The sequence below is a fragment of the Anas platyrhynchos genome, chromosome W (genome assembly GCF_047663525.1).
Source record: "Anas platyrhynchos isolate ZD024472 breed Pekin duck chromosome W, IASCAAS_PekinDuck_T2T, whole genome shotgun sequence".
Taxonomy (NCBI): Eukaryota; Metazoa; Chordata; class Aves; order Anseriformes; family Anatidae; genus Anas; species Anas platyrhynchos.
In genome coordinates, this window is record NC_092620.1 from 437,036 (window position 1) to 456,737 (window position 19,702).

At 33.0% G+C, this 19,702-nt stretch overlaps 1 protein-coding gene across 1 annotated transcript in view; it reads right to left on the bottom strand.

Annotated features, from left to right (window-relative positions):
* Window positions 1-2,141: 2,141 nt before the first annotated feature.
* The window catches only part of LOC101793415 (dynein axonemal heavy chain 8), a 135,848-nt gene continuing 118,287 nt past the window's right edge, over window positions 2,142-19,702 (bottom strand). The window contains exons 83-94 of the mRNA XM_072030593.1: window positions 18,562-18,764; window positions 17,384-17,457; window positions 14,993-15,145; window positions 12,382-12,537; window positions 10,147-10,263; window positions 9,331-9,432; window positions 8,805-8,965; window positions 7,210-7,366; window positions 6,635-6,787; window positions 6,351-6,540; window positions 3,010-3,131; window positions 2,142-2,550 (exon numbers count right to left, since the gene is read on the bottom strand). Coding sequence (XP_071886694.1) covers window positions 2,263-2,550; window positions 3,010-3,131; window positions 6,351-6,540; window positions 6,635-6,787; window positions 7,210-7,366; window positions 8,805-8,965; window positions 9,331-9,432; window positions 10,147-10,263; window positions 12,382-12,537; window positions 14,993-15,145; window positions 17,384-17,457; window positions 18,562-18,764 — 1,876 coding nt within the window. The 3' untranslated portion in view covers window positions 2,142-2,262. The remainder of the gene's footprint in view (window positions 2,551-3,009; window positions 3,132-6,350; window positions 6,541-6,634; window positions 6,788-7,209; window positions 7,367-8,804; window positions 8,966-9,330; window positions 9,433-10,146; window positions 10,264-12,381; window positions 12,538-14,992; window positions 15,146-17,383; window positions 17,458-18,561; window positions 18,765-19,702) is intronic.

The following is a 19,702-nucleotide window of genomic DNA, read 5'->3' on the forward strand; positions in this document are numbered from 1 at the left end:
TTATTAGCTTACATGTTCCCTGATATTTTCCCATGTAGACTATTATAAATGAGGCAATGCACACCTTCCACCTTTGGCAATGTTCACATTGTTGCACATAGTGTCCCTGCTGTAATGAAGCTGAAAGGGCAGACCAGGAAAGAAACTTTAGAAATTAATAAAGTAAGTTGTGCTTTTTCATTTTGATGTGAACTAAGATGTTTTGTACTCCAAACAAGAATTTTTCTTTCCCCCCAACACCCAGTCTGTTGCCATTTAAGACATATTTCCAAATATTAATAAATGAGCTGGTGTAAAGAGGTTGTTACCAAGATTTTGGGGTAGAATGCTGTACTGGGATGGAAATAATTTTCTTCACAGTAGCTGTATGGTGCTGTGGTTTTGACTGTGAATAGAATGGTGTTAATAACATACCAGTGTTTTGGCTGTTGCTGAATCCTGCTTGAGTTGCATTGAGGTTTTCTTTATTCTGCTCTGTCCCTGAGTGAGTAGGGTATGCAAAAGGGTTGGACAGAAAAAAACTGGGACAAATCAACCAAAGGAATATTCCATAGCCTTGTTAAGGTCAACACTGAAAGCTCAGGGAAAGGAGAAGGAGCAAGGATATTTATGGTTACATTATCTGTCTTCCCAAGTAATGGAATGCATGCTGAGGCCCTGTTTTCCAGGAAGTGGATGAACATCTGCCTGATGATGGGAAGCAGTAAACAAATTCCTTATTTTGCTTTGATTGTGTAGAAGATGTACTTCACTTATTAAACTCTCATTATTTCAACCCATGGGGTATTTTTTTTTCTTCTGCTCTTCCAGTTCTTTCAACCGTCCTGCTAGGGCAGGAGAATTGAGTGAACAACTGGGTGGGTATGAGCTATGGGTAAGGTTCAACTCACCACAAGTACTAGCTTTTATTTTTGTTATGATTTGAATATCTTGTAGTTGCATAGTCTTTTTATTATTATAGTTTATTCTCTGTACAGATGTAGTTTAATGTTACAACTTGTATCTTTCTATCTCTATCTCTGTGTATTTGTGACCTAACACTTTATCTCATTGTTATATTTGGATCTAGAGTCTACAGATGAGAGAGGGAGAAGAAGCTTCTTAAATTCATCTGGAGATCTTCATTTTTACTATTCTGATAATCATTTTGTATCTGTGTATTTTAATAGCCTATATCCCACTAACTTTCTGCAAGAGGATGTCCTTCCAACAGCAAGCAATTGAGTTCCATCTCAAGAAAGAGCCTTTTATCACCCCACTGGATGCCCAAGGCCTTCAACAAGTAACAGTAGCTGCACTTTTTCACAGCAGATGCTTTTGATCGCTCCTAAACTGCAAAAGGAAGAACATACCTCTGTGATGGTGTGTTAGTGAAAAAATTATGTTGCCAAATAGACGTAACTGAAGGAGGAACATATTTGATACAGATTATTAGAGAGAGAGTGTAGAGTGCTTATCTTATTTACAATTATGTGCACAGAATTAATTTAATACTAATCATGTATGGAAAATTCATGTCTATCAGGAAATAATGTTGTGATAGCCACTCTAAGGATTTCAAGCCTATGTTTAAGAGCTAAGATGAAATGCAGGAAAGCAGTTGTATATAAACTGTTTCACTGTTCTAATTACAAAGGCATCAAATTAAATAGTTGGTACTGTTCTATTTCTATAACTATATTCCCACACTGCTAAATTGGACAGATCTTCCTGGTTTGTGTGAGATATTGCAGAGATGAACATTCTTGGTGTAGTTTTGCATAATCTATATAGGTTAACGAAAACAAGTGAACTCTGAAAAATCCCAAACAAAAAACATGAGTCAGAGAAAATCATCTGTGTGCCATGCTCAATCCAGAAATACTTAAGGACTTGTATCTGGGAGAAGCTAAATTTTATTATGCCTTACACTGTCTTCTGTTGTCATTATATTTTCTTGAAATGCAAGCTAAAAACTGTGTATAAGAAGATTCAAAGAAGCTAAGATTTTCTCTATTGAAGTTTAACAATGTCTTATTTTACATTTTGTATTATTTAAGCCAGTTATTTTTTTTAAGTAATATGATGGAAACATCAAAGATTACAATCACTTAACTTACTTATTTTAGAACTATCAAAAAGGAAAAAAAAAACCACAAACATAAACCAATGCTGAAACTTTTAATATAATGACTAATGGCCATGAAATAAAAAAGCAGAATTACACATATAACTGGCTACATATGCTGTATGTTTTGTTTCTGTTACGGTATGAAAAACAGTTTACTTGATGTCACATAGGAGAGCCACTCCCCTCAATATCCAATGGTCTGGAGATACTACTGTTCTCAAATAGATCACTGTAATGTAGTTCAGATCTGTTCTGCTGGGCTTCTTGTAAACAGGACAAACGTAAAGCTTGGGATCCTTAGGACCAGTTGTATTAATTGCAAATATATGTACCACGGGCAGCTGAACAAAAAGAATCTTTGGTGTAGACTCAATGAGTTTACTATTTCTTCTGTCCCAGCCTGCTCCTTCCAAGTATAGCCCATAAATGTATACTCCTTCCTGTAGGGAGAGTAAGCAGATATGTCACACAAAAGAAAACATCTGCTTTGTAAAATGATTAGCTGGCTTAAGCCATTAAAATTAATATAACTTTTACAATAAAGTATCTGATGTTGGATCTTTCCAACCTGTAAAATTATATCGATCTTTTTCAGAAGGTAATGCTACTCTTCATGACTATAAAACTTGTTTAATAAAGCCTATACATTACGTAATTTGATATAAAGTTTATTATATATTCAGTAAATCCATGTATATTTTTCCATGGATGAAGATTAGAAATGGTTCTTAAAATAATTTTATAAATACAAAACAAAATTTATATAATTACCTTCTAAGCTGAGTAAAAAAAAATGAGCTGAAGACAATAGTGACTTTTTTCTCTAGCAATCCCAAATGACCAAATGACAAATTAAATACTGAAATGAATACTAAAATATCTTTGCATGTCATACATACAGAAGGAGGTGCTGTGATTTCTTCTTTGTTTTGCTTTAGCACTTCATTATGTATAGTAACTGTATCTAAAGCCCAGCCTTTATGTGCTCGAGTTGCTTCTTGTCTCATTGCTGTCAGGAATCCTTGAAAAATTAAGCCACAGATTCAGTATATACTCCCATGATGAAAAAATAAAAATCTTGCTCATTATCTGCATAGTTCTGCACTCAACGTTACTAGGCAGATATTCAGAGTTCTCATGACACCCCATGCCTTGACTAACGATAACAAACTTTGCTTTGCTACTTTCTTGTTCCTATTTTGGCCCCATAGAAGGCATTGAACTGAGAAATATTTTTTTAAATGACACATCAAATATATTTTTTTGTTAACTGAACAATTAAGTGGCTTAAAAGTTTTCTCAGGATACTGGCTTATATATTATTACGCAATCAACTACAGGATACATAGTAGATCTGTGCTTCAAGAAAGAAGCTGAAGGCAGGTGAGGTATTAATTACGTGAGCTGATATTTATGCAAAAGCAACTTAGGAAAAAGGCTTTTTTTTATAGAAGAAGTAGGATGATAAACTTTACTGATGCAAAATTTCAATGATGGTGTGTTCAAAGAAGGTGTGTCCGAAGTGATAATAAAAATGAATATGCTTAGGGAATTTAAACAAGGCTGGGTTTATAAAGAAGTTTTTTTTTGTTTTGTTTTTTTGTTTTTTAAGAAGTGAAGAAAAGGTAGTCTTTGGCAGAAATGAAGGTAGAAGATGGCATAAGCAGTAAAGTGATTTTCAGTGTATTGTTTTGAATAGACTTTACAGAGTTTTGTGATGAAAAAGGTTTGAGAGGTGAAGGACTGAATAGTATAAGCACAAGATGACATAAATGGGCAGCAAGGAACTTTGGGTGTTGAGGTATTTGTTACAAGTGTCTCAGAAGATGACAATGCAGCTACAAAAAAAAAAGCTGCTATTTTATGCTACTGGATGAAGTAGCACTAGGAGTTGTCAGAGACTGAGGGAAAGGGAAAAAAGTTAACAACAGAGAACTGCATACTTGAGAGTGATTATTATAAAGACTTAAAGATGAAATGTCATCAGTTCCTCCTTGATTGTGCATAAAGGAAAGGAAGACCAGCGTTTTGTGGGCTGATGAGTATATACATAGGGAAGAAACCACCGAATGAAATACTGACAAGCCAGGAGGGAAATCATGAAAAGACAGGGTCATGCAGTGGAAGAGAGCATTTCCAGATGTAAGAGGTGGTTTAACATGCTAATTAGGATAAAGTCAAGTAGCAGCTGTGTCACAACTGATATTCATGTGTTGTAAACATCATTAATGTAGTATGTGAAATGAACATGTATTCATTTCTTCAACTGCTATATATTCTTATACAAATAAAACAGTTTGATCTAGGCTTCTAAATTTCACTAAAATTAATAATATCTATACTAATATATGAAAAATGATCATTTATAAGCCTGTTCAAGTGCCATGATTATCTAATGGAATATTGCATCACTAGAAACATCTGCTCTCTCCTAATAATTGTAATTTATAGAAGACAAAAGCTGATACTTGCTAAAACATCACAACAGATTTTAAATACAATTATTAGTGATACTTCATAATACTATATAGAGAGATTTTTCCAATAAACTGATAAAATATATTTTATCAGCGCAAATATATTAAATTTAACATTTTAATGTATTTGCCAATACCATGGTAGATTTAGATCTTGATTCACCAGTGCAATCAGCCTAGATTTACCTGCAATGGCAGCACAAGGTAGTCCATTTGCTGAATTGCCTCACACTAGTCAATTTGTAAACTTTGTGATTTGATTTACTCAGAATTTCCCGGTGAGCATTATTATTAACACAGTAAGTATATTTACACACACACACACACACACCCCCCTCATCCTATCCTGCACCTTTTATGCTTAGTGGACTACTTTCTCCATTTACAGAACTAGTTTTTCAGATCACTGAAGTTTAAGCAATTGTCAAGTTCAAGACTATTCGTGTTTCAGATTTGTTTGCTCTTAGGTTAAATATTTTCTTTGATCAAAATAATCTCTTGCATCATCTTTTATAGCACTATGAGTGGTGCTCCTGGACCACTGGAGATCAGTACCATTACCAGCTACGTTATATATGATACAAATGGAATGATGTTTTGACTAGTGCCTTGAAACCATCTTTTAACAATAATTCAGATGCCCTCCAGGCACCTCAAATGTTTCTGAGAGAAAAATAAGAGTTGCTTGAATATTAGTACTTTTACAGTGCTAGTCATAGGAAAGATATAGAATAGAAACACTCCAAAGTGAAGATAACTCATAAAATAGTCAAGGATTTCAGAGATTAATCCTAATAAATAAATAAATAAATAAATATATATATATATATATATATATATAAAATCATATCTGTTACATGGGAAAAGTTTCCCATGAGAATTTGTATGGGTAGCTGCGTAGGCTAAATGAGATTCTTCTACAAACATACATCTAATAAGGTAGCATTCTTTATTAACAATGGAGATGGTTATAATTTTTCTTCCTCCCAATAAAACAATAAATATATCAAGCTATAACAGATGATAGATCATGTTTACTTGTACTTTGCAGTATACCTTCAAAGAATTTGAACAGATTTTTCATTAAACAAAGACACTGTGAAAATGACAGGTTGATGATTCTCTGTGAAAGAGATAATTCTGGTATAGTTGCATGTTGTTATTGTACAGTATATAAACACCACGATGCTCTTCCATGCTCGCAACTTGTAGTTTGGAATTGGAAAAACAGTTTGAAGTCACAGGAAAAGCAGGAAAATTGTATTTTCATTAGAAGCCATATCATCGTTTGCTACTATATGCCAACAAGATAAGGCACTTCATTTATTAACTATAGTTTTTCTTCTTGTAATATAAAAACTTTGTTTATGGGTTAGCCCAGAAGACCATCTATACAAGCATCCTGTCTCTGCCTCTAGACAAAGGAGGATGCTTAATGAAATATTATTAGAGCAGGCAAAATGGCACACAAATCCTTTCCCTTCTGTGTTCTTCTAGATTCTGGCAATTTGGAGCTTTGGGACCTCCCAGTTTGAAGGTTAAGTTTGGACAATCATGTTTATATCTACCATCAGACCATTTTCCTATGACTTTGTCTAATCTCTTTTTTGAACCCATTTATCATTTTGGCTTCTATAACATATTCTGACAGTGATGAAAACTTTTTTTTTTCCAGGTTTAACATTAAATTAGATATGTAGTAAAAACCATTAAGTTATGATAAAATACAATAAATTATTACTCAAGTCCTTTTAGTACCCTACCTTGTGGATTAAAGAATCCAGTCATCCAAAACACATTTGGTCTGCCTTCAAATATCCAAGTGGAGAATTGGGTATTTCTTTCCAAAAGTTCAGTAAACCAGAAGCCAAGTGTTGAAGAATCCCAAGATACTCTTTTCCATATTTGAGGAATTCGAGCATCATACATATTATCCAATGCATCTCTCAAATTCTGAAGGAGTGAAATTATAATAAATGACCTAAATACATCAAGGTAATAGTTTAAAATAAAATATGCAATACATAGTAAATAACTTGATACTTGCCTCACTCATAATAATAGTCCCTTCTATGGCTAGCTTAAGATCACTCAAACTGTTGCGGAGTATTGTGATCACTTTTTGCATTCGGTCAATTTCTTGCCGAAGAAAAATATTCATCGAGTTGAGGTGTCCCATTTTAATTAAACGAGCTTTTACCTAAAATATAGGATCCCAGAACAATGAATTTAGTTAAATATGATATGCTGAAATACCGTTCTCATATATAACAGCTTAACTAACTTTGCTTGAGATAAGCAAATTGTAGACTTGTAATTTGAATTATTCACATAAAATTTTCCGCCTTCAAACTGTTGTAGTTTATATTTTTATTTGTATTTTTGTCTGATATTACCTGATTATTCATGATTGTGATAGAGTAAGATTTCACCCAGAAGGCCCAGGAGACTGCCATCACAAGACTGATTTTTTTTTTTTGTATTTTCACATACAGCTGTGGCACGAACAGTCTCCAGACATATCTCCACCATCAGTGCTAGATGTCTTGTTTTAAAATAAATAAATAATAAAAAAAGCTTCATATCTATTCACAGTGATAGAGATAAAGGTGATTAGCTTGCCTCATGAGGTATATAATCTGGAGGAAGTTTCTCTAGCATATCTTCAGCTAGACGATAGACAATAGCTTCACGAGTTTCTCCAGGTCCTGCACCACTTTCTTTAGGCTGAATGTTGGTAATAGTATCTAGAACATCAGCTGCTGTGTTACTTTGATATCTAAGAGGACAAGATATATGTTATAAATTACAGAGGGGTTTTTAATAGTTAAAATGTATATTTGGTAGAAGACAAAAACTGAAAGTGCAAAGAAATAATACAGTGCCACCAGCTTAATTTGAAACTCCCAACAAGAATTGTTTTCCTTTGTTTCCTGTACCAAGCCAAACACATTGTGAATAACATTTGGCTTTGTGTGATCATAAAAAATGTGATCTGCTGTCTACCCATGTTATAATCTTTTCTTTCTGCTTAGCTCTGAATTAGAAAAAGAGTGAGTTCCGCAGGCTGCTTCTCAACCTCTGAGAAAATGAGACAGCAGAACAACTTATCATATGATTTCTAGGGATTCTGATTCTGTAAAAAGGAAGATTATTTCCTTCGTTTAGTTACTTCTTAAAAGTGGAATGCAAAAGGAAAAGGTGGAGGCATAACTCTACAAGCTCCCCCTTCATTAATTAGAAAATTCATTCTGCCTTGAGGTATTTCAGGATTAAAGGTAAACCTGCTAGATTTACAACATCGGAGATTAAAACCTTCTATTTCATAGTACAGTATGGGCAGTGCTAATGTAAATTTATGTTCTGAGTCAACACAAAAAAAAGGGTTGGTAAAAGGTAAAAGATGGTAAAAGATAGTAGACCATGCCAGTACTTCAACAAAAGGAGAATTATACCATTATAACAAAAGTACTGCTATCTAGTGGCACAAATCTGAGATGCAGTAAGAAAGAAAACAAAGCATATGTGTTGGTATTGCAGTTATGGCATTGCCTACTTTTGCCCTATGGAATCAACTACGTTAGGAACATACAGCCCTAGTCTGACTCAGAACATAAATTTATTCTGACTCAAAACATAATTTTACATGCCACTTTTATTTTTCAACCTTCATCTGACACCCATCTCCTCCAATTACTTTGTAATATATGATTATATAAGACAGGAAACCAAGGTTTATTCCACATGTGAACTCCTACAGTATCTTAGCTTTGGAGACAGTATCATAAGACTACACAAACCAGATACTGCACATTTCAACATAAGCTGTGAATGCAATTATAATACTATAAATCGAAAAAATAGAAGAAACCCTACTGTCAATTTTCTTCTCAGAAGATATAATTTCTGCTTCTGAATGTAAGAATGATGAGGCATTATAAATGTTTTATAATGTTTTCATATTTAAAAACAAAAATACGTACCACTAAAACCATGATTAAGTAATAAGAATGACTACTTTCAAAGAACATATAAAATGCAGCTGAAGATACTGCATTCTTAATCATGTGCATGCACATAAATTTTTCCAGCTCAACAATGAAATTCACATGGATCGAATATTTGCTATGAAAAATATACTTACATATTTCAGAGGGATTTTTTTCCAAATACTAAAATAAAGAGTCATTGGTTTCAATGTATTGAGAGCTACTTACGTAATATCCGCATTAGGATGCAGACCAAAGACCTTTGGGCTATCCATGGCAGGGAGTGACTGGATGTATTCGAAATACTGGCCCAGGGTTTTACACACGGGAATTTTATATCCAGTGTAAAAACAGAAAGTGCTGTCAAACATCTTTTCATTAAACCACACCTGCATGAAATCCAGAGAAGAAAGCATGAAATTACTTTATCATTTAGAGTTTTTAATCTCAGTTTTGAAGAATAACTGTTCTTGCTTTAGCTGCTACATCCATCTTTACTTGAATACGTGAGTAAATCATGTTACGTCTTCTGAGTTCTAGTTATGTCTTTTTAATAATTTCTGCTACACACTAAAGAGAAATCAAGGGGAAGAATTTCATTGGCAATGAATGATGTTTTGAAAAATTCATTTTACTCTGAAGGGTCTTATAGGCTGGTGAAGAAGCGTGTATTCAGCAGAAAGACAGTCTTCTGATTTCTGTATTGCAACTACCAATAAAAATGACAAATAGCTGTATTTTCAAGGTCTCTCACCCTTGCAAAGCAATTAAGAAGACGCTTATCAAAGTCGTCTGTGACTCGGCCTCCATATTGCACTTCTCCAATCATGTAGCGTACTGTGCTCCATGATATTCCCTGGATGCAAGTAAAGTAAATAAAAGACTGTAGTTACAACATGTAAGTAGTAGTGATTTGGATATCATCTGTAATTTGGATATCATCTGGAGTTCATCAGGCTCTAAAATATAAAATGAAAAGATTATATTTGGAAGAAGACACAAACCTTGATTTCTAATGTATTTCCTGAGTTCAGCTCTGAAATTTTAAACTAGAGTTGGGCTTGATCCTGCTATAGGAAATATATCCCACTATTTCTCGTGTGATGTGAAATCACTCTCAGCTGCTACTTTTCTTCTTCTCTGTTCCTCCTTTCCATACATGCATACCCTCCCACCAGTTTCTTATGTTACTTTATCATCAAAGTGCTACTTTGCAAGAGATGGCTATTCTTCTACACTATTCCTGTGAAACAGTAGAAGCTCAATTGTCAGCCACAGAGAAGTTGGAGTGGCTTTGTTAAAATCTGTGAATACTTCAGCTCCCTTTCCAAAACAGATCTTGTATGGACTTACTGTTATTTTGGATATAGTAATGAAAACACAAGATCAGATTCTGAAGTTCTTAACTATTACATTTGTTTTAACATGGATGATACAAAAAAAAAAAAAAGAAATTTTGATCATTCCTAGCTGTGCTGAAAGAATGGAGATGAACAGAAACAGTAAGAAAAATAATTACAGAGGCTGTATAAAGCAATTAAATAAGATTTATGCAAAGTGTAGTATTCACCTTCTTGATGTCACATTCATCTAGGTGATTTTGTATAAACTGAATGCTGGCTGTAAAGTCTGCTGAGTTAAATTCATAGGGAATGTTCCAACCCAAAGGCCCAAACTTTCGTCGTTCCTTAGGAATATATTTCAAAGCAAATATGTTTATGAAACAATGTATCATTAATGTATCATTAGTTTCATTATCAAAGTTCAATTGGAATAAAAAATTGAACTGAAGAAAGAGCCTAGGAAACAACTATCAGTAATAAACAACATGATATTCATGATATTGAGTTACATCTTAGCACTAAAAATTTATAGAAAAAGCAACAGAGTAATTTATTTACTTTCAATGTAAATTACTTTTACTAATCAATATATAAGTCATAGGTTTGAAATGTCTTATGTCTATGTGGGTTTTTTATACTATGTAATTTTTATGCTAAGATTTTTATACTAAGTAATTAACTAAAGAAAACACTGAATCTCTGCATTTTCAGCACATTCAACAATTTTATCTTCTCTACTGTCTTTTTTTTTCTATATATATTTTCTACTAATGATAGTGTTCAAATTCATCTATTAATGCTCAGCTCAGCTAGAAAGGTTTCTAGGTTGCCCTTTTTGTTTTCATTGATTCACTGTATAGTTTTAATATGTCTTTCAAAATTCAAAACTTTATTTACTTTACTAAAGCTGCCACCACTGCATTTGTCATTATGTACATATTTGAATTCAAAATTATAATGCTAGTAGCAACAGAAAAAGTTGACTATAAAAGAATGTGAATGTAATCTGCAGCTCAAAGACATTTTGAACAACCAATGCTACTAGATTTGTCAATTTATTTATAATCACACGAGTTACCTCACTCAGTGAATTTTTTCAGAATGTAGAAAAAATTACTCCATTAAGTTAAGAATTAAATTGATGAATAGTGCTGACATTTATTAAATGAATAAACAGTGTAATACTAATATTCTAAAATTAACTAGAGTGATAGCATATTTATTAGATTTTAAATAACCAGGTCAACAATGACTTACAGTCAATACTATTGTTAAGTAGCATTTAATTACAATATTTGAAAAAGAACTAGAATGGGAAAGAAATAAAAAAAGACCTTGATTTTCCTAAATCAAGTACTGTTTATAAGCAAATGAGACAGCTTTAGCTAATAATACCGTGCAGAAAGGTATAACAATTTTCTGCCAAATTCTCTGAATAACTTCGTAAGCTCTATTTACCATAGCAATCTTGTCACCAAAGGATATTAGGAATTGGTCAGCTTAAGTCAGGACGATGTATATATTGCTTACTGATTAACAATCCAAATCCAAAATAAATTTTCAGAGCAGAAGAATAGCTATAATATTTTTTGAAAGTATTGATGATTGAATAAACTTCTCCTTCCACAAAAACACTATAATTAGGAGATGATACACAGAACAACATTCTCGGTGTTTGTAAAAGGTAGAAAGAAGAAAATAATGCAGTATATTGTATCTTAATAGGGATCCTCTTACAAAAGGCCATTCTCTTTCAGTCTTTGCTGCACTGAAAAAAACAGGCAGCTAAATAGAGTCTTAGGATTAAATACTGTTTAAATCTGTTTTGAGATCTTTGCTTAAAATAAGGTATATTCAGAATGCTCAGACATTTGGTATTTATTGTGATCTCAAAACTTATATATCTTTAACATACTAAATACGCACACCATTGTGCTCACATTCATATTAGTGTAGAAAATGTCACAAAAAAATAAGATAAAAACAAGACAGTAAGAGAATTTTATTTAATGTTAGGCATCTAGAAGGTAGAGAGCTAACCTAAGCTAGGCCTATGAACTGCCTTTAAAATCAATGGACTGAAAAAAGTGATATATATCCAGAAAGTTATTCACATTTTTATAGACAGCCACCAAAGGCAGATAAGCTGATTTGCTGCTTTGGGTGCTTATCTATTTCTATGACCTACAGAGAGAGCTTATTCACTTAGATGACTAACTTTTGGATAGCTAAAATTAGATAAGAAAAATCCTTATTCTAAATGCCCATAGTATGAAAATTGCATAAAATTTAAAAGACAATTAAGAGAATAAATTATCTCAAAATACAGATGACAGAAATCAAAGGTCTAGCCCTGCGACATGCTGCTACAATAAATATCAGAATGCACATTTTCCATAGAGAAAACTTGTTAAAGTGAATCCCTAAATCACACCTTTATTTGCAAACCTTATAAGAAATACCTGAACAGTAGAGTGCAGAAAAGCTACAGTATAAAGTAAAGGTTTCCACATAGGCAAATTGCTAACATCTAACAGATCCTGATTAATTCCAGAAAATGTTCTTTTTAAACCGGCACGTACACCCTGAGGAGGTTCATTTGTGAACTTTAGAGCAATCTGCAATGTAAAAAAAATAAAATAAATAAATAAATAAAGGAATTGGATTTATTTCCTGAAACAAAAACTGCAACATATAAAAATGTCACAGCTATTAGTTATAAATAAAAGATACAACAGAAATAGTTGAATCATTGTAGGTACAAATTTGACAGTGTTACCACATAAAAGGAGTACACATTACATTAGTCCTCAAAACCCTGTGATATACTTTAAGATTTTGAACATGGACTTTCTGTTTATGTCATTCAGAGTCATCACTCAGACATCCATGGTTCTAAGATTTTTGATCAACAACATGGAAGCACTTTCCATGCTTTTCAAAAAGCATCATATGGTTGTCATATCTCTATCTCCAATTCAATGACTGAACGGTGGAAGAGAACTATGCAGAAGGGATGATAACTTCCTTATATTTCTGTTCCCAAGACCTCACTATAAATACAAAGAAATCTTACCTCTCCACAGTTCAGATCTTTGCGTTCACTCTGGATTCTGTGGCTATGTCTGCAGCAGTAAATTAGGATTGCCCAAGAATGTTTCTGGGCACACTGGTCAGCAGGCATGAAATCTACATTTGTGGTAGTATGCTGACAAAGTTCCTTTGTCTACAGCCCCTTTTTGCATGAAACTTCATGCAAACTTCCTAATAGGGATAGTTTCTAGAAAATTTTAATTGTCAAACCATGCCTGAAAATTCTTTAAAAGAGTGCTAATACCACAGGTTTTCATTTCAGAGAATGTTCTAACTACGTACTCCTACGGACTATTGCATTCTAGTGCTGGGTAATGGTCATGGACATTCTATTAGTTCAGACACAGACTGGCCTTACCATAATCAGATTTCTATTCTATGAGACACTTTCAAACGCTGGAGGAACTCAAAAACTAAACATTTTTCTGCTCCAATAGTAAGTACTTGTCTGATTAGCCTGCATAACATTGCAGCATTCACTTGAAAGGATAGTCAATGCCAGGCTGCCCTAGGTTTGAATGCAAGCATGTTTGCAAACTATTTCTGCCTCTGAGAGAATCTTAAACGAATACACTCATGAATACGTACTTCTCCTGGCAGTTTTACTATCTCCATATTTGTGGTAAATAAATTAAATTATTTTTAAGGGATGACTTTTCAACTTCCATCTCACAGAGTCATATTTCTGGGCTGCAGAGCCCAAGCAAGCTGTCTCAGAGACATGAGCTTTTGCAAGGACCTATCTGCATATGAACACTAGAATTTTGGATTGAATGAGAACACTTACTAACCAGTGTTTACACATTTCAAAGCCCATCTTGTTCAATTATGTATGAATATTGCTTAAATTAAATAATAATAATAATAATAACAACAACAACAACGTAAATGATTTTCCCCTTTCTTCTGAGAAAGAGATGACCTTTAGTTTGTCAGTTACTCATTTTCTGGTATCCGTGAACATGTTAAAATATTAACAGGTAATGTGTCACTATAGACTGAAATATCACAAATGAAACATTTGAAATAAATGCAGTGAAGATTCATCTAGCAGCCCTCTCAGATCTCTATTGTGACGTTTAGCAAACTATATATTTATATACCACTTCTCAAACTTGAAGACTTAGAAGGATTTCTTTTTTTATTGAGAGCTACCTTCCATACACAGTGTTTTCCCATGATGACATACATTTCTTGATGAAGGTCATCTCCTAGATTCATTCCAGAAAGGAATTTCTCCTTTCCCCTTTCACGCTGCCTTAAATCATACATATCTAGGCTAATGTTCCCCTTCATATCTTAGATATCATCCACAGTATCTGTTTTTAATTAGAGAGAATTGGAACCACTGAGAAGACTCCCACTGTTTTTAAGAAGAAAGGTGCCAGTGAACACAGAAGTGGCAGCACATGGCCATTACACTGCATATTAGATATCATCTGTTGTGAGTGCTAGGAACCATCATAAGTAACTTAAATGCACTTTGTAAGAGTTTAGGCAATTTTCCTGGTACTGACTGATATCTCCTTAAGATCTACAGAACAACCATTTATAATTTAGCTAAAGAAAAACAGGCCACTTCTTGTCAGCTGATGGTCTTTGAGATGCACTGTCGATATGCGTTCTGTTCTCTTTATCCTTTGTTTCAGTCAGGGAAATATAAGAGTCTAAAAGTAGCTGTAGGCATTACCCTGTGCACAAGGCACCTAGCTGAGCAAAAAAGGATACAGTTAAAGCCTTAAAAATGTGTGTGTACAGAATTAGTGTAAATTCACACATAGACAATACATCTTTAATTGAGAAAAACTTCCAGTTACTGGTAAATAACATTCCTGTTTGGTGTCATTTGTATTGTAAAGTAAGCTCATTTATTCATGCACCCACCCCACTCACAGTTTCTTTTTCATTTACATGCTTACCCTAAATAAATTCAATGAAACTCAATGTCTTGAGGTTCTTGAACTAAACATTTGAACAAACCTGTAGCAGTGTAATTGGGAATTTAGGATGTGGTTCAGTAGTTATCCAAACTCGAAATGTCTCATTCTGTATCTCAGCAGTAAGAAGTGTCTCCAGTAGTTCATCCATGAAATCCAATCCAAGATGACAATTCTGAAGTAACACCCAGCCTCCCTAAATAACAATATCTACAATTACCACATAAAATTTATAACAATTTATTTATAACATTCAAAACAAATAGCTGTATTAGAATCAAATTTGGTCTTGCACGTAATTTTTTAGTTGTATGACTTTTGGTAGGTTCCTAAATATGCAACATCATTTGATTTGATATTGGCACAGTTAAAGCCAATAAATTAATTAATTGAAAATTTAGTGTAAAAGTTATTTTCACATCCTATAAATTCACAATGAAAATAGCATAACCAGAGCCAATGTCCTAAGTAAAGTATCAGCGCTACCTAGTGGCAAAAAGTAGTAATTCCTATCATCCAGAAAAAAAAAAAAACCCTGTGATTAACAATCCAAAAGAAACAGATCCAAAAGAACGAGTGAAAATTAACATATGAATCTAAGAAATACATCCTTAAACACGAAACAGACAAACAAACAAAAAAATTCGTTAATAACATAATCTGAAATAAAGGTAGAGAGGTTGTAACAAGACTCCCAAACTTTTCAACTATAATAAGTTTATCTGTAATGAATACATTTTTATGAAATTCAACCTCTTGCGTATTAGTTTTGATCTTATTCAGCTCTCAGTTGCATCAAAGCTCTATTTTTATTATTATCTCTCTGCACGTCTGCTCATGAATTTAAATTCAATCAGCTTTTCTAGCATCACTTTAGAAGCCTAGTGAATCAGAAGCCTGATATTAAAATTGGCATTATTTAATCAGTTCTAAACAGTAATGTGTGGATTTCATTACAGCTTGTAATTTCATATTGGCAATTTTGGTTTAACCCATTTAGAAACAAATAAATAACATTTTGTAACTGAATCTAATTGAAATATTTATGGAGAACTAATGAATATTATATTTTTAATAGTAAATAGAGGAATAGAAGGGTTTTTTTTCTTCTTTTATGTGTATCCACTTTTTTTTTTTTTTTTTAATCAATTTGTCTCATTTCCAAATGAATCAGGATCAGTTCACAGTACAGCAGCTTGCTTTAATCATATTATATATGCTTGGTCAGAAGAAGAGAAAAACGAAGTCAAAACCAAAACAAAAACAACACAGATATTTGTCTCCATGTTTAGAAATTCTATTTTTTTTTTTCCTTTCAAATTTTATTTTCATGTTCATATACTGGATAACAGATAGGGAATATGGCACCAATTAAAGCTTTTACTGAACACAAGTCACTTCAGGTGAAGTCACTTCAAGTCACTTTAGGTGAATATTACAAGCAGTGCTGTACTCTTGGTTTAGTAAGGACTAATGGTTGCTTATGGTCATACAAAAACTGTTTCATGTTTCAATCTAGTTCTTTCAGTCTTCTGTTTTCAACTAGTAAAGATATTCTAGTCCTTCAGAATTCCTGATATTTTGAGTTTACAGGCAACTATGGCTGTATGTATGTCTTCATCTGGAACAGTGTCCACAGCTCTTTGAAGCATTCAGCTGACTGGACAGTGCTGCTTTTGCACTGTAATTTTCATTTTGTATCTTAGCTTTCAGTTACCATCTTTTCAGAGTTGGTGCTTAGACTTCTCATGTTTTTACTGCTGGGAATATCATATGCCATAAAAGAAACAAACAAAGAAACAAGCAAAAAGAACAACAACAAAAAACACTACAACATGTCGGAGAATATCCTTAAAATACATTCTGATATCCTTGAGACTCAAAATCAAAAGAATTGACAATTAAAGAAACAAAGAACCAAAATCAATTGCTGGGGAACAATTGCTGGGGAGCAAGAAGATCTGTATAGCACATATGTGTGGAGCCAGCACAGAATTCTATATCTACAGTTTTAAGCTGTGTTTACACTCTCCATTTTATCTAATATAATCTATGCAACTTCTTGGTAGCTAACATAGGGAAGTGGGAAAAGAAAAAAAAAAAAAAAAAAAAAAAAAAGGAACAACTCCGGTAAAGAAGTGGGTTCTGAAACTTTTGTTCTGTAACCTTGGATAACCATGCAGTGATAAGAAGGGAATGTGCCACTTCTGAAACACTGCTCAACAATACTGCTGGCAAAGGTATTCACTTGGACTCCACTATCACATATGTATCCCACAGTGGAATGTTTACAGGCTTAGGCTCTCAAGGAGACTTGTTTACTATATGCTTCATAGTAAGGTGAAAATGCAAAATATTAAAGATTACATGCAGGAAAAGCTTTAAAAGAATGCTAAGACAGAAAATCAAATTATATTGCATTAGTTTTTCACACCTGTTGCATTGACATCTGTATGATCTTGCGCGCATGAACTTCTTGTCCCTGACCCATAGAGATGGTCCTGCATTCTGTAACAGGTTTGATAATGAGCAATGAACATACATTCTTGATAAATAAGTAAGAATTCCAATTCAGTCAAAAAAGCAATATAAATTCAGCACATATTTACATATTTATATGTAAAAAAGTACATATTTATAAAAAATATACTTATTAAAGTCAAATCCCTTTGTTAAAACATTATGCTATGTATTATATTTTCTTAGCATTGAAACTTTGTAAAATAACATTTAAATATACATCCATAATGTTTACAGTGTTTGCAGAAGTGAAAGTCTGTGACTAATGTTATTGTCAAAGGGAATTTAAGCCAAATTTTAATAAAGTAAGCCACAGCTTAGTTTGAAATAAGAACCTAGATTTCTCTTTAAGTGTAGGTAATGAAGCCATGTAAATGAACAAAATTCATAATTGTAAAATTGCATTGTGAACATCTTAATGTGACTTTTATCAGGAATGAATGCATTTACATCTAACTCAGTTTGTATGCACAATTTTCTAGTTTTCATGTTTTCATATAATGTAGGTATGAAGTCCAGAATATACAAATGCAGATCTTGTGGGTGTTTTTTGTCACAAAGTAAGCTTGTAAGCAGATTGCTGATAATTTCTCTACCTGAACTTAATGTTTATTGATATTTACTATATTACACCTATATTAATGTATAATTTAAGCACATTAATATTTCTTGTTGATATTATTAATAATATTTTAAACAAGGCAACAATATTGTCATCATGCCAGACTTAATAAAAATATGTCTTGTAGCTACAGACTAAAAAATGCCATCACTTAGATAACTCAAAAAAGAACTAACATTACTGTTCAACTGCATACTGAATAGTCCTCAGCATAACATCTTTCATGTAAAAGATATGATAGATGTAATAGAGATATTGTTTTGAGATGTAATAGAGATATTGTTTTTGAGATGTACTAGAGATATTGTCTCATGTAATAGATGTATTTTTTTATCTCTAAAACAATTGTTCAGGAACAATAATGTTACAATAGAATTTTAAAAATACTTTTCAGAAAAAAAAACTGAAGTTACTTATGTTACTCTTCTGTATGTTAAACAACTCAAGACAACGAATAATTATTTTCCTACCCAATTTAAGCTTTCTAGCCAAGGAATCAATCTGAATAGTTGGATCAGATCCCATAGACAAGAAACAGATGAGAGGTGTTCGCTGGTCACTTTCCTCCCAAGTTTTTTTTAAATTCAAAATGACTGGTTCTGTATATTTCTCATGCAAGGAATCCGCAATATACTTCCTGGCTTGAGAAAGAGTTCGGTCTGGACACCAAGACCTACAAATAAAAAATTATACCAAGATACAAATTCAGTGATGCTTCCCATTGCAAAGACCAGACTTCAATTATAAATTCCATTTTAATCAAAGATATTTTTGTTTTATATATATACACATTCATCTTTATGTCTGTATGTTTGTCTTTACAAATATAATAATAGACAGAGCTGGTAGTCTTCCCTCTATTTATTACTGTCCAATACTTTCCAGTTTCTTAGAATTTTGCCATAAGTAAATTATTTGCACTGGAATTTTCTGTTCTGAGTACTCACAGTGGGGCATTCTTCATTTTAAACGGAGCTTTTGTATCTGAGAACACAGGCAGGGAAATTTTAGATAGATTAGCCCTTTGGTATAATCCTAGAGATGTTTCATTGGGTAGGTTAGTCTTTTAGGGCATGCAGTTCCTGCACTGGATTGCTTTTATGTTTGGGATGAGTCTATTGCTCCCATGGAAAGCAAACAAAAACCTTCTTTTGGACCAAAAGATATGCAAAATTACAATGTATAGGCTTATTATTTATAGACTACCCCTCCCTCTTCAAGGTGTATAGCATGTAGCCCTTCTTCCATCTGAATCAGGTCTTTTACTGAACAGGTTGAATCCATTCCAAAGACAAGTCATGTCTAATAATTAATGTTATTTTCAGTAGAGTCTCTGATATATTTGTTGCAGAACTTGGAACCTATACAATGAATGCAGAAAGATATGAGAAAGGAAAGCATGGTCTCATGTATAAGGCAGCTAAATGCTGCTTTGGGGAAATCCATTCTATCCCAAGCCCTGCCACAAATATCCTAGGTGATGCAATAAAATCATATATGCCACGTTTTATACATGGGACTTCTGAATACCTGTTTTGCATTTTCACAATTCTTTCTATTTTTTTTTTAAATATTTTTAATTACTTAAGTTATTTAAAATAGCTCATTTAA